This window comes from Thunnus maccoyii, chromosome 21, assembly GCF_910596095.1.
Source record: "Thunnus maccoyii chromosome 21, fThuMac1.1, whole genome shotgun sequence".
Taxonomy (NCBI): domain Eukaryota; kingdom Metazoa; phylum Chordata; class Actinopteri; order Scombriformes; family Scombridae; genus Thunnus; species Thunnus maccoyii.
This window is the reverse complement of record NC_056553.1, coordinates 6,731,037-6,746,372: the sequence shown is the minus strand read 5'-3', so window position 1 is coordinate 6,746,372 and position 15,336 is coordinate 6,731,037. Positions and strand designations below refer to the sequence as shown.

The following is a 15,336-nucleotide window of genomic DNA, read 5'->3' as shown; positions in this document are numbered from 1 at the left end:
TGTCTTGTTACCCATAAGTAAAAATGAACAAGGGGGGACACTTGATCCTGAGTGGTAAAAATCGCTCTAGTCTTTATTGCCCCCTTGTGGTCACTGGTTAACCACTAAGATGCCTCACGCACATCCACGCACATACACGGTACCGACAAGTGTAGACACACTGAGACTTGAAGAGCTGTGTCACCCCTGAGGCTGCTCTTGTCTTGTTTGGATTCATTTTATGTCTGACGTCAGATGCCATTCCTCAAATTCACAGCCCTGTGTGTGTGTGTGTGTGTGTGTGTGTGTGTGTGTGTGTGTGTGTGAGTAAGAGAGTGAAAGACAGGGAGTGAGAGAAGATGTCTGACCGGTTTGTCAACCCGAATCCAACATTTCATACATGAGCCTACCGTGTAATTTTTTGCCTGTTTTTGCAATTTGCTGCTCATCCCACATTCTTTAGTGTGGACGCACACACTCGTGCACACACCTAGACACACACTCACCAGATAAAGGCTAATACTCTGTCCAGGAACTGTCTGGCCCTGCATCCTGTAATACCAGCTGCTGCCCTCGAGGCTTACTGAGATAGAAAAAACAGTCATAGATGGACAGATAGACAGATACAGATAGATACATAGATACATATAAACACAGATACAGAGATAGATACATAGATAGATAGATTATGTGTCCAGGTTTGTTTATTATCTCTCACTCTGTCTCTTCCCGCCTCCTCCTCTGTGGGGGTGTGTCATTATTTGGTGTTGTGTCTCCTGCTGGCCGACCTCACATTTCAGGAATTCTGATTTCCTGATTGCACCTCAACACACACACACACACACACACACACACACATACACTCTGGCACCTGAGACGATGCTCTTGTGTAAGAGACAGGAGGATATTAGAGGAGCAAGGGAGAGCAACTGAGAACAGAGAGAGGAGCAGAGAAGAGACAAGAGGAGAAGAGAAACGACGACGAGAGGATACCGTAAGAAGTTTTGAAAGATATTTCAGTTGTGGCGATTTAGGAATTATGAAAGACGGATGAGTGAGAATCCCAGAATGATGGAGAGACACATGCACTGTGTGACCAGAGTGAAGAGGGCAAGTCCTCCTCCATAGGACACACGCTACATATATTCAAACACAAAAAGCACAGGCAGACTCTGCAGATGCTTTTGAAAAGCATCAGGTAAGTCATTTCAAGATTCCTATCAAATAGTTATTACTTTCTACAGTTGTTAATCCCTTTAAATGTATTTCTAATTGAAATAATCTGCTCATTTTGGTCACACGATTTACATAAATGACTTGATTATGATGCTCACATTTTGTCTGTAACATGAATTGTACGAAAGGTTGTGGATGACACACGCAAACAGGTTTTAACACTTGTAACCAAAGTCAAAGTCAAGGCCCTGACAATAAAGGAGTGGGAGAGTGATGAGCGTAACTAAAAATGTCTGGGTGCCCTTTTGTTGTCTGTGGGAACGTAGGAATAACAATAGCAGCACTGCTTCTGTGTAGCCTCGAGGCTTTAACAGGTACTGTTTCCTTCACTGACATGACACAGGACAGTCACATTCAATGAGATAAATGCAAATACAGTATCATGTATGTATGAACAGTTTTGTTAAACTGTACATTACAGTTTAAAGTTTTGACAGAAATTACCCTAGGATGTTATATTTGTATCTAATGGAACAAAGAAAACAGTTTATCTCTATTTTAAGATTTAATCTCCAACGCTGTTATTAGGCTTTAATCCATCTTCTATTTCAGAAAAGTCTGGGAACAAAAATAAATGACACTGTTGTGGTGTGAAGAATGATATGGATTAACACTATTAAACATAGATGAACTTATAAAGAGTTATGATTAGATTTTTATCTGTGCTGTTACTGTGTATACAGTTTCACTCATTATGCTCATGCTACATACTTGTGCCAGCAAACCCTGTGGATCAACATTTTTTTTTATAATCACGTTCCGAGTAATTGCAGACACTCCCTGTATTACAGTACAATCAAGACACAATAATGTGTACGTGTTTGAAGGTACACACCGACACATAATGAGACTGTATTTTGTAATTAATCTGAGGTGGTGGAGTCTAAAAATAGGACTCCACAAAAGCGAAAATTATTCCTTTTCATAAATCACCGCTCGAGCTAACTATTGTTGTAGCTGAAGTGCCGGCAGTAGATAAGTTAATGTTGTGAGAACACATGAGTGGTTTAGCTGACTGGTTTTATCCGAGATGACTTAAAGAAGAGAGATAAGTGACTTGGAAAATGTTTGTCTTTATGTAACAAAAATCCTATAATAATAAGTAATAATCATGTAACCCAGTGATTTGCAAAATGGTTAATAGGATGAAATGTATATAGCAACAAATAACATCTCTAGAATAATAAATAAAGTACAAGAAGGTGCAAACAGCAAGAGAATAATAATAAAGAAACATCCTCTTAATAAAATGAATCCTACATTCACCTCACAGACACACAACTCAAATACAGATATAGACAGAAAAAACACAACTAAACATGAGAACATTTGAATGTGGACACAGTTGTGACAAATCTCTGGGAATCAAACAGTTTGCTCCACAGACTGGGAACCAAAGAAACATTATTTAATTTCTTATTTCATTGATTATTTAACAGGGACAAATCACGGTACATTTATGGCAGCAGATGCAGCTAAAAGCTCATTTTTATCTGTCGTCTCCGGGCCGAGGCCGACAGTGATGTGTTGACTGACGTCGTCAAAGATTTAACAGTAAAAGTCATGGTGAATTAAAACATGTCACCTTGGAAACAAAGACAATACAAAATCACTATGTCAACCAAAATTAAACCATCAGTAATTTATACGTTATTAAAAACAAAGGATGCCCAGCCACTCATTTGATACTCTCTATACTATAAAACAGAGACTGGATAGTAGTTATCAGCAAATTGAGATTTCTGACACTTATCAATGGCAGGTGTGGAGTCGCACAACCGTAATTTTCACTTCTATAAAACGTGGGGCATTGCATTGTGGGATTATTAGCAGAAAGTAGAGTACATTATATTTTTTTCATTCTGTTGTGGGAATTTTTGAGGGCTGGTGGACACCTTTACACACATAAATTAAATAAAATAGTGGACATTAAATATGGTGCACTGTGTAGTAAATAGTGAGAAGTGATTTAGTGCTTTAAAGACTGTTAGTAGACATTTGAAGTTGATTCTATATTGCATTGGGAGCCAATGAGGTGAAAGTACTGGAGTAATATGTCCTGCTTTGCATGTACGAATAAGGATTCATGACTGTTTTCTGGTGACTTATGTATTTCAGTCAGGATACTTGCGTTAAGATTTTAACTCTTTATTGTTACAACGTGCGTTTTAGTTGGGCAGTGTGGCTGAGCTCACAAACTCCCCTCTGGCAGAGCCTGAGATACAAGACATTTTGATGAGCATGAACACATTAAAAAGTTAAGACAAGTCAATTTCATTTACGTGGCGTCGAATCACAACAGAAGTTATCTCAGGCCGCTTTTCACATAGAGCGGGTGTTGACTGTATTCTTTATTTTACAGAGACCTAAAATTCCCCCATGAGTAAGCACTTGGCGACAGCGGCAAGGAAACCAGAAAAATAAAAAAAAAACAACATTCAAAATCACAAACAACTGAATGCTAATATAGTAGTAAGCTGTTGAAGTGGAGGAAGTTAAATTCTGAAGCAGGAAGCGGTGCAGCAGAACTCAGCGTTGTTGCGTGCAGACTGTTGAGTGTTTATATGGACTGCGTGCTGAGAGAAGCAGGTCATGGAAGAACATTATTGGAGGGTGTTTGGGACTTTAAACTGACTTCCATGCCTGCCTGAACTACTGTGAGGCTCCATTGTTTTTATGTACTGAGCATAATCAGTAGACTCTTTCCCCCTTCAAAGATGATGAGACCAAATGCGGCTAATTATGTCATGAGACAGTAAAACCAAAACGACTTTTCCCTCAAAAAGACTGCTGGAACATTTCTGCATAAAACCTGCTAATTTGAGACCATAATGAGTAGATTCAGTGGGAGCGGTTTACAATTACACTGTTATGCATTTTATCAAAAAGCTTAAATACCTAAATCTGGTTTATGACTGATGCCATTAGGGGAAAACCCTATTTCCCTGATATTAAAGCTGATTAATGCTGATATTAAAGCTGCACTAATCAACATTTTACATTAACGATGGATGAAATGACTATGTTTAATATGAAAGGGGTCACTCATCGGAGAATTAGCACCTGATGCAGAATTCTGTGATAATTCGATTTGCTCAATAAAGCTCTGATAAACCCCTGTATGCTACTATACCAACCACCAAACAGCAGACAAACAAAGTTAGCAACTAGGTGATGAATTTGGTGGAGCATTTAGCAGCATAAAAGCCAGTCCTTGCCTTTATTGTTGTATTCTTATGAGCTCATTGAAAGCAACCCCCTGACAACCATATGATGATATGACAAAATAAATATATGGAATCCTGAGATATTTTATTCAGGAGTTAAACAAAAACTTAAAGGAGAATGAAAATTGGGCTTAGATTCAAAAGTTGGCCATAAACACAACTCTAAATAAATGCAAATGTCGTTCTGTGTAAATAGGCAACTCACTGGCCATAACAACTTTATTAGTGTTGTGTTTTCAGCTTGCTGCACTGCTGTCAAGTGGGTGAAATCTAATTATGCTGCTTTAGGAATAAGGGTAACATAAACATAACAGTGTTACATCAGGATTTTCTTACTATGGATGCTTTGAATTTTCCTTTTTGAGCCATTATGTAACAAAGTACTGTATGTAGTTGGTGGTTGTCTAAGTTTGACTAAACTGGGGTGTATCAATAACATAAAAACACAACAAGACGCAACAAAAACCTGGAAGTTAGGAGGGTGTGAATGTGGTGAGGTGTAATCTAGTCTGATGTGACGGCCCTTGCCCTGCAGTCAGTCCGTCAGTGCAGACAAAGCCGCAGATTATATCAGCTCGTTTTAGTTTACAGAAGTTTTAGTATAGCAGAATTTTGGTGTAATCGTATGACTGGAGCAATCAGATGCTATGATCATATGCAAATCTAGAAACACAGACTGCACAGAAGGGGAGAGGATTACAGGAATATGGGAAGAGGAAGCTGGCAAAAAAACCTTTTTGTTCTCTCTAAAAATAATATGAATGAAATTTGAATATTTTGGTTAAGCCATCAGTGAATGATAGAGAAGTAGCCAACACAAATAACAATGTAAAGGCAAATAATCCCAAATTAAACTGAGAGGAGGATGATGTGTCATTTCTTGTGTTTCCAGGAGGATGTATGGCCTTTGCTCTGGAGGCCAGTGGAGATGGGCGCATCATTTCCTTCTAGCCATCTGGCTTTCACTGCTGGCAACCACTCCACCCAGAGGTAATTAGTGACTCACATATCAAGAGAAAAAAATCAAAGTAAGGCAAGGCAAGTCAAGGCGAGGGAAAGCAAATTTATTTTTTGTAGCACATCTTGTACACAGAGGCACACAGAGTTTATAGAGTTTTAAATTATGATTTTACTTCAGGGAAATGGAAATTTTTTGCACCTGTCAGCATGCAAATAAGTTTGTTAACATGCAGAATAGGTCATATTCCATGTACCATGGTCACTGTCTTAGTTTAGCATGCAAACATTAGCTAAATTTAGAGATATAAATTACATCGCTGAGGCAGTCCTTTACGAGTTCAAAGTAAAGGACTGCTGGTGGCACTAGAGGAAGAGTCAGGGGATCACCACAGTCATTAAGATTCTCTGGAACATGAATATCTGTGTCAAATTTCATGGCAGTCAGACCAACATTGTCATCCCTAGAGCCAGGCTGCTAGCATAGCTACAAACTAATAACCTACAATATATTTCATTTTACTCTGGGACTAATAATCCATAATTTAATAAGGGTTTTTTGGAAAAGCTGTGATCCAAAATTCTATGTCAGAAACAAAAGTGTAACAAATGATCAGTTTTTGTCAAAGTGGTCAAATTTATGAAAGTTAAAAAAAGGAATTGATGATGATACTGTAGCTGTGTTGAATCTTTTATGCTAACTAACTAGCATTAATAGTTGTACTGAAGCTTAGCCTTTGTGGATTTACTGTAAGCACTTCCTCTTTTCCCCTTTGTACTTTGCATAGTGCTAAAAGGAGTTTCCAAACAATGAGATTTAACTCAACCATATCTCTCTTCACTTCTTTAACTTCAGCGTTTGGCTATTTCCTGGGAGACACAAAGGCAGTATTAAATGGCTGTAAGGACCACTGGACCCTGCAGGACAGGGCCGCCATGCCACTGCTTTTTCAGATGACTGTGTGTGTGGACATCCGTGTGGTCGTCCCAGGAGCCTGGGTGGCCTTCTCTTACAGCTCGGTCCACGCACCCCGGCCTGAGCTAGGTCTGGAGGGAGACGATGGGGCTCTGTACGGATGGCTGCTAAGGGTCCGACATCGATTCCCTCTCCGGCTGTCCCCAACACACTGGCATAGGGTGTGCCTGAGGAGAGATGTACTGGGCAACTCATTTAGCCTGGAGGTAATACCTGTGGTGTGCTATTGCAGGCTACACAAAAACGAGTACATAAAAATAGATACTGTACTGTTGTGGTACAGCGGTTATGCCCCACTGTACAGTCACTGTTTAGTCAGATTATTAACCACTTTTTTTGAAGGTAAAATGGCAAGTAAGGCAGGTCACAGGTGAATCATGAAGTCGGTTTAAAAAGTATGATGTTTACAACCAAATTTTGGTTAATAATTTTACCATTTGGCTTTGTTTTCTCTTCGAAGTAAGTTTGGCTCATGTGGGGTTTGTTTAAAACCCATCTGATCATGTGAATGCTTGTTTCTTGCCTCTTTGGATTACATTTGAGCAATGTGGCCATATTACCCAGATTTCAGCAAATAACTTGGTGAGTGCAGTCTTACTGGTAGGGATGAAGACCAAAACTACAAAAATAAGACACAAGTTGTAATAAACTGGAATGAGGTAGAGCAGATTTGTTGCCAGTGTGGGCAAATGCAAGAGTGGACGAGTTCAAACTTTAGAGCCTTTATTTACTTTTTTGCTCAACTCTTTCTGTTTCTGCAATAATAGTGATAGGAGCTGTGTGTGATGTTTCAGGTCGATGGGAAAATGGTCGCAGAGAGGACAGTCATCGCTCAGGCCATCCCTCCATCTGGCTCCCTGTGGCTGGGCTGTCGTCCTAGAGACAGACCCCCGGGAGTCGTGCTCGGAGAAGTGGAGGTGTACCTGTTCCGCATATGGCCGGACCTCAGTAATCATGGTCTCTGCGAGGATGGCACTGTGATTGGCTGGAATGCTCAGTTTTGGGGCCTGACCAGCCCAAATGCCAGACAGAGAGACCCCAACCTCATGTGTGGTGAGACAGACGTGTTAAAAACAGCTTGATCCTAATTGTAGATATTTGTTTTAACTTTGATCAAGCTCTTAGTCTTGTGCATATAGCATGGCATGTTTGCAGTAGTTGTTAAAGGACCAGTATGTGGGATTTAGTGGCATCTAACAGTGAGGTTGCAAATTGCAACCAGCTGAATACCCCTCCCCCCCTCTCCCCCCTTCCAAGAGGGTAAACGAACCTACAATGGCTGCAAAGCTCGTGAAAAACACGAAAGCCCTCTCTAGAGCCAGTGTTTGGTTTGTCTGTTCTGGGCTACTGTAGAAACATGGCGTTGCAACATGGCAGCCTCTGTGGAAGAGGACCTGCTCCCTTTGTAGATATAAAGGGCTCATTCTAAGGTAACAAGAACATGATTCTTATTTTCAGGTGATTATACACTAAGTAAAACGTACCTATGAATATTATATTCCATTACTGCCGAGTCCGTCCCACTAGATGCCACTAAATTCTACACACTGCACCTTTAACATAGAAGTCCTCCAGCATTCATCCTGCATTACAGCAGTCTCTACTGCAGCCTGTTCTTTCACAAATGTATCTGACTGTTGGGACATGAATTTCTCACCCGACCCTCTCTTGTAGTGCCAGAGGAACCTAGAAACATTTTTAATTCCTTTTGGGGTTTAAAGGAATGTCAACATTGCATTTCAAATGGGATTTTTGTGTTGTTGTCATCTCTAGTATTTGTTTACACTACACTATTGTAGTTGTGCATGTAGTTAGAGCATGGTGGATGTTGAATGTTGCATGTTTTTATGTGTCTTGTAGACCACAGGCGGTTGAAACGTTCGGCTTCTGGTTACGGAATCAAAAAAGCGGTGTCGTCAGGTGACTTACACATTTACATGCATGTTGTGTATATTAGTCAGAGTGTATATACTTGGGTTAGGGGAACAGATAACAAACAAACAAACTAAAAACCCATACTATAAATGTTTATTTGGTGTTTTATTTGACCTTTATTTAACCAAGTTGGCTTCTCCACATCTAAATCTGCTTTTTAAGAGAGTCATGACTAAAATTGTCTGTACAGTTAATAGTTAGAAAGGGGAAGATTAAGCTGTAAAACTTCCATAAGGCTACTAAAAAATGAGTAGGTTAATTGCTGGGGAAAAATTACCTTCTGAAAGTTTACACAACTGTAATAAAAGTCAGTGAAACAGATAAATGGAGACAACAAGAGTGAAAAAAGAGAACAGAGGTACACCACATGCTTGAAGTGCAGGGATAAAATCTTAATGACCACATTTATTTTTTCAGCAACTACAACTTCATCTGGACGGTTACTCCCACCTTCAACTGGTAAGCATCTCTCTTTTTAGAGAATAATATCTAATAAAACAATATTTCTAATTTTCTGAACAGCAAGGCTTCCTCCTGATTATCACTTAATACTCTTTCTACCTACTTTAACCTTTTTCAGGTTCACCTTCACCCAGTACTACCTCACGTCCTGTCATAGCAACACCTGTTACTGACACTAGAAACCAGACAGAGTTCACAGGTAAGTGATGCTGACAGTGACTTCTTATTTAGGGGGCCATTACATAATGCCACTTTAGTACAAGTGATGGTACAACTATAATGACAACTAACCCAAACAACTGTACATTAATTTATATTACTGCACAAGTTATACTTATATACATTTAAAATAGCCTGTTTTCATGGAATAGTGCCATTTTCCCAATCTGTTAAGGCTTGGCTAATGAACCCAGAGGCAGTGAGTAAGTTAGAAAGATAGTTTATTAGTGGGTTGGTAGCTGGGAGACTGGAGCACACGCTTAGGTGTGGGCTAGACCAAGCAGGGCAGAGGGAATGCTGAGGGGAGCCAGGCAGAAGCTGGAGCCAAGCAAAGCAGGGGAAATACCAAGGAGAGCCAGAGCAGAGTGGTATCCAGGGAGCAGGGAGTGTGCTGAGCTGCTGACAAAGGCAGGCGAGGCAGGATGACTGGAGACAGGGCCGGAGTCAGGCTGAGGTCTTCTACAGGCACGGAGAGACAAGACTTAGGCAAATGCTGTATACTGACAGAACTGTAATGCGTTAGGCTGGAAACGTGACTGACTGTGTGAATAGAGTCTATGATCTAGAGGGTATTGAGGTAGGAATCAGGTATATGAAGCAGAGCAGGATGATGATGACAACCGGCAGCTGGTGACCTGACTCCACTCCCGCAATCAAGCACACACACACAGAGGCAGAGGGGGAAAGGGAGGGGGAGAGAGAGGCTGCCAGCATGTTACTGAGGTGCAGATGTAACATGATCTGAAGTTGTTTTGGATACATTTTGTGCAGATGTTCAGAGAAGAACAAACTGATAATGGTACCTTTTTACTTTTGGTTGGTTCTGCTGATGAGTTTTTGTTCCTAGTGCTTATTTGTTTATCTTTTCAGTCATGGATATCAGAAGCCATTTTGTGCTCCTTTTGGCACTGATACTCCTGTGAATGAGAGCATTTTTCTTTGGAGAGGCGTATCAGACACTGAATTATTAGAACAAAGAATGTCATGTCAGTAAATGATCAAAAAGAAACAGAAATTTAAGGTTAATTTCAGTTTGGGTCTTGTTTTTGTAGTTTTGTCCATAATTTCTGTCAGTTATGATAAAATTATAATCACTGAAATAACTGCTATGATCTGGGAACATAGCGACATCCTATAGCCAATAGTTTAACCAGGTAATATAAAACTTCCTGTAAACTGTGATGGCTGTGAACAGATAGTTTGATTTATAATTTCACTGTTCATGTTTGTTTTCTCTTCCAAATACATTTTGTGAACTTGGGGGTTTCAAAACCTGTATTATCATTTTGTTTTTAGCCTCAAATTTCTTTTAAGTGAGGTCGCCATGTCCCCAGATCCCACATTTATGACACCAATACAAATATTAGTAGTCAAACCAGAATTGTGCTGTTAATTATGTCTTGGATATTTACTTGAAGTATTATACCCAAATACAATTAAAGCCACTGTGTGTACTTCACTTTTAGTATCAACATCTCCTGGTGGCACCACAGTCTACAGCAGTCAGTCAGAGCCTCCGTCAGTCAAACCCTCAACAAATGTCACCTCACCCACCACCACACTGAGCACGCTCAACCCGACCACAGCTTCCATCACAGATTCAACAACAGCCCAAGGCCCTGCCACTGGAGAGAAAACTAACAGTGATCCAGCTCCGGTTTCACCTGTAGCCACTCATCAAACAGCTACTACAGACGCCATGTCTCCAACTGCGAGATCTACTCCGCCCTCTACCGCCAGTCCGCCCAATCAGATCTCAACTAGCACCAAAACTTCTTTAATCAAAACTCTGCTTGACAAGCAAACCACACCTAGAAGATCACTCACAACAGGTTAGTCTGACACATCTGACACATACACATTTGGTACATATTTGTGTGGGTGTATAATTAAAGAGTCAGTATAAGTAGTGTGTTACTAAACTTAAATTTTCTTTTAGGATCCTCACCAGTAAACTGTGACATCAGCAAACTCTGTTCCAATGAGAGTAAGCTATATTCACCTTTTGTTCCATCTGCTTGTTTGATTTGATGCATACTTGTACGCTTACCACCTTCTTACGACATATTCTCTTCTGCAGATGCTTACTTTTGGATGACTATAAGTGTGGAGGCTGAAAGAGGCACTAAGACTGAGATAGATGTCCAAAACCTGGTGAGAGTGAAAATTTCTTAGGTTTCTCATAAACCTTTAAGCCTCGACCTCTACACCGTGTCGTTCATCTAATGGCTTTAAATGTCACCTTGTCATAAACAAGTCTTGCTGGCAGAGGATTAGTTTGTTAGAGCAGCAACAAATTCCTGCCAAAAATTGCTGCACATTCCAACCCCGTGATGCACCTGAAATTTAATTTTGACTTGGATTGTCAACCATCCATCGCTATTTAACACGGTGTAATTAAGAAACCTGGATGACGTGTTGATATAAACTTTTGACCTTTAACGATCTCTCCTTCTTTCCTGGTTCCAACCAGTTCAACTTAGTGTGCGTTAGCATCAAAAATGGTAGTAATGCTGATTTTTCCTTTTCTACCAGAGGTGCATATGCACAGTATATTAAGTTAACTCCATAAAAAGTAGGACACTAACATCCTTTCATTGTTTTTCACTTACAACTCCAGCACAACAGTTTTGAAATTAAACAATTGCTTTGAGGTTTAAGTGCTGACTTTCAGCCTTTTAGGTATTTAGGGTGTTTATATATACATATATATATGTATATAGGAATTATAGCCCTTTTACATATACTTTAAAACAATATAATGCAGTAGGACTAGGGTATTTTTAGGGTCAAACTGGAGGACAAAATTATAAATTCCTTTGCTGATTCAAATCATTTTATCTAGATCAAAGATTCATTTCAAAAATTCATAACCACTGTGGTGTTCATTTTCTAAAGTTACACAATCACATTTTAGTTCAAATGTACATCAGTAAGTGATTTTTCTGATTACATCAAGTGCTGCCTCTGTCCTCAGTTCGGCTTTTTGCTTCAGTTCAACACAAATCTACGCCTACATAAGCATGTTTTTTAAGGTTAAGAGTTGTCAGATTGTGACTTTGTCTTTGGCTTCTCTGACTGTCTTCTTTCGCTTTTAATCAGGAAGTAATGTACTGTATATCATACAGTATCAACAGAACTGACAGTGATTTTCAGTCACCAGTGGGTGGAGCTCCCTTGCTAAAAACTATACTAATTCAGGCAGAGACACTGATATTCAATTGAGGATTTTGTGCTGCACCTCTTGGCAAAAGAATGGAATGTTCCTGATCCACCAAGTCGGTCAAAAGACAAATGTTTCACAAACTGAGGGCAAAAAGGCCTTCAAAACAAATAAAAAGTGAAGATGGCTGCAGTGCAACCTGGCAGTTACTCACCAGGGAAGGTACCAATGATCAGTTGATGCCTGAGGATCACAGACTTTAAACATTTGTTGATTGCAAATTAAATCTATAGTATTAAAACATATTTTGAGTTCTGATGAAAGAGTTTGAAATTTGTTTAGAGACCCTCCTCTTTTTGCATACAAGAGGCAAAAATCTTCAGACTTGAGAAGTCGCACCAAAGTCCATGATAACCCGAGTTCTCCTTGTCATGCACTCATTGCAATAACACAACCCTAATCCCCATTCAGGACAGATCTTTAATGTGCTACTTGTGCCACCGGTGGGGTTGTTTACATGCTGTAATGCCCATGAGGCTTGATGTACAGTATGTGGGGAGGACAAAGTGACAACTGAAAATTCAGATTTCAGAACACAAAGGCACCATTAGGAGACAGGATCCAACTTCTCCTGCAGCAAAACCTTTTTCTGGAACACAGCCACACAATTTATAGTCTGCACTTTCAAGGTAGTTAGAAAGTGAATTGCAAGAAGCAAATTGACTATCTGGATCTAATGTGAAGCGTTTTGGATACATAAATTAAACACACTATCGCATCATGAACTGCAGAGCAAGACTTGAGGTATTTCCTTACAAGCTAAGTTGAACTGTTATTATTTACTTTTTGTGACTATTTGTTGGAAATTATGTTGGAATTTGATTTTTTGTTTGTTCTTTTGGCTGGATTGATTTGATTGAACCACTACTGGTACTACAATGTGTAAAGCAAAGACAGGTAATATAGGTGACACAGATGATTACTGAGCAATGCCTTACGTGATGTTTGAATTGTTCATTGTTCCTGTTTGGCCCCTCATGAAGGCGTAAGCTTAAACTTTCAGCTTTGATTCAGCACACTACTGCATCAGCACAAATCTGATGGGGTTGAGCTGCTTCCTAATTTGTAAAGGATTTACTAACAAGAAAAAAAAAGAAAAACAACAAAAAACAAAAGCAAAACCCCATGGTCCTGACTTAGGGACACTTAGAATAAAGGGCTGAAAGCAAGACAGACAGCACCAATTTTCAATGTGATTTATTTATTTATTATTTTAACAAACAAAAGCTGTCTGAATAATTTAAAAAAAAGACACGATTCAACCCATAATAGTCCATTATATTTTGGTGCCCTATGTATAACAAGGGTGACACTTCCCAAACATCTACAAATTCAAGCTGAAAGTCTGCACTTTAACCTCAGTCACTGTATTTATTTCTGGCGTACAGAGCGAATAAAATGTGTCATTCTTTTCATGCTCAAACTGTATGTATGTCTTTAGCTCTCATCACCTCCCACACAGTAACGGTATCTCTCTGCCTCTGTTTCTCCATCTCTCACTCAGGTGTCAAAAGCGTTTGGTTGCAGCAGTGACAAAAGTGAGGCAACGGAAACAGGCTTTTTAGATCTCTGTCAGGGTAACACAGAAGCTCAGGTGAGTCTGTCCCGGAAATAACTCTTCACTTATTTAGAGTAAAGTTTCTTCTGTAAGGCAGGCAAATGACTACAACTTTCCCCATCTCTCTTTGCAGGTAATAAAGGTGAACTGTGGTGTAAAAAGCACAATCAGGTAACAGCACATTAGTAGCAATTGTGTGTAACTGCTACATACATACTTCAGATTGTACCTCCTCACAGTGGTGTGAATATTTTGTTTCTGTTTCCAGCAAAACAAACTGCTACGTGCTGTTGAAGCTCACAAATGCCGTCTCAGCGTGTGAACTGCAGCAGGCTGGAATCTCTGCACTGCAGCGAGCTGGAGATGAAGAAATAAAAGCAACAATCATGGGAGAGGTGGAGAGAGTCGGTGAGCAGCTATCAATCAGTCATTGTATCTACCTGCCTATATATAGTTATCTTCACCCAAACAACATGCACACTCCATCACTAATACCCAGTTAGTTGAGCATATAAACTGCTTGACATGTAAAAGAACTGCATCAGAAAACATTACAAACTTACAAACGTGTATTTCAAGACCTGCTACTCAATTTGAGGTGAAACCATGTTTCATATCTATACTTTTAATTACATTTGAATTACAAATTGTGGCTTCAAACCCACTCTCAAAGTCACGTGTAATAGTGCAGACTTACAGTAAACACACACAGTTACAGTGTACTGTATGAGCATAAACACACGTAGTATTTTCCAAACATGCAAAATGCACCCACGCTTAAAACACATGCAAAACACTGACAGATCAAAACACATACAAATATTGTAGACATGAACATTCAAAAATTCACGAACAAACACAGTTGTATTGTACCTCAGTACCTGCAAGCATTCCTTAACCTCTAACCTTAACTTTAACCATAACATCTAACCTCTATCCTAACCTTAGACTTACCCTAAACCTAAACATAAATCTGAACCTGAATTTAAAAGTAATAATAACCATTTAATTTTGTCCACATCAGGTCTAGATCTGTGTGGGGATATGGAGTCCTCTAGTGGCAGCTTTATGAGGTGCATGTCCTCATCTTCACTAGATGATATCTGTCAGGAAAAGCAATACTCCGATCTTACATGGTGAGCAGCCCTTTTGTTTTTCTCTATACACTCGGTGTACATGAGCATGTGTGAATCTGTATCTTACCAAAGTTTATTCACTAGCTCCCTCATAGAGCCCAACTCCATTCCAGCTACACAACCTCAGACAGAACCCTGTGGCAGTGAGTACCAAAAACACAGAAACCAATAAAATCACCAGAATTCAGTATTGCATCTGCTGCTGTAATCGTGTTTGTCGTTGCCTCAGGGGAAGCGCCTCGGTTCTGTAACTGCACTGCTTTCTGCAATTCTGCAAGTACGAAATTGTCTACTTGTCTGTCTGCATATGTCTGCTCTGTAATGTCAAGAGAAACATATTTTTGCATATGTTTGTGTTCCTTTCACCCCCACACACTGCTAAATGTTAAATGTGATAAGTGAGTGTGTGCTTTGACTATATGGGATGT

The 15,336-nt window shown here is 39.7% G+C and overlaps 1 protein-coding gene across 1 annotated transcript in view; it reads left to right on the top strand.

Moving 5' to 3' along the window:
* The window catches only part of adgrg2a (adhesion G protein-coupled receptor G2a), a 30,328-nt gene that overhangs the window by 1,288 nt on the left and 13,704 nt on the right, over nucleotides 1–15,336 (top strand). The window contains exons 2-16 of the mRNA XM_042398615.1: nucleotides 5,335–5,432; nucleotides 6,256–6,581; nucleotides 7,170–7,428; nucleotides 8,236–8,295; nucleotides 8,728–8,769; nucleotides 8,891–8,971; nucleotides 10,458–10,823; nucleotides 10,931–10,978; nucleotides 11,072–11,145; nucleotides 13,719–13,808; nucleotides 13,906–13,943; nucleotides 14,041–14,180; nucleotides 14,797–14,908; nucleotides 14,993–15,051; nucleotides 15,138–15,185. Of these exons, the coding sequence (XP_042254549.1) occupies nucleotides 5,339–5,432; nucleotides 6,256–6,581; nucleotides 7,170–7,428; nucleotides 8,236–8,295; nucleotides 8,728–8,769; nucleotides 8,891–8,971; nucleotides 10,458–10,823; nucleotides 10,931–10,978; nucleotides 11,072–11,145; nucleotides 13,719–13,808; nucleotides 13,906–13,943; nucleotides 14,041–14,180; nucleotides 14,797–14,908; nucleotides 14,993–15,051; nucleotides 15,138–15,185 (1,837 nt within the window). The 5' untranslated portion in view covers nucleotides 5,335–5,338. The remainder of the gene's footprint in view (nucleotides 1–5,334; nucleotides 5,433–6,255; nucleotides 6,582–7,169; nucleotides 7,429–8,235; nucleotides 8,296–8,727; nucleotides 8,770–8,890; nucleotides 8,972–10,457; nucleotides 10,824–10,930; nucleotides 10,979–11,071; nucleotides 11,146–13,718; nucleotides 13,809–13,905; nucleotides 13,944–14,040; nucleotides 14,181–14,796; nucleotides 14,909–14,992; nucleotides 15,052–15,137; nucleotides 15,186–15,336) is intronic.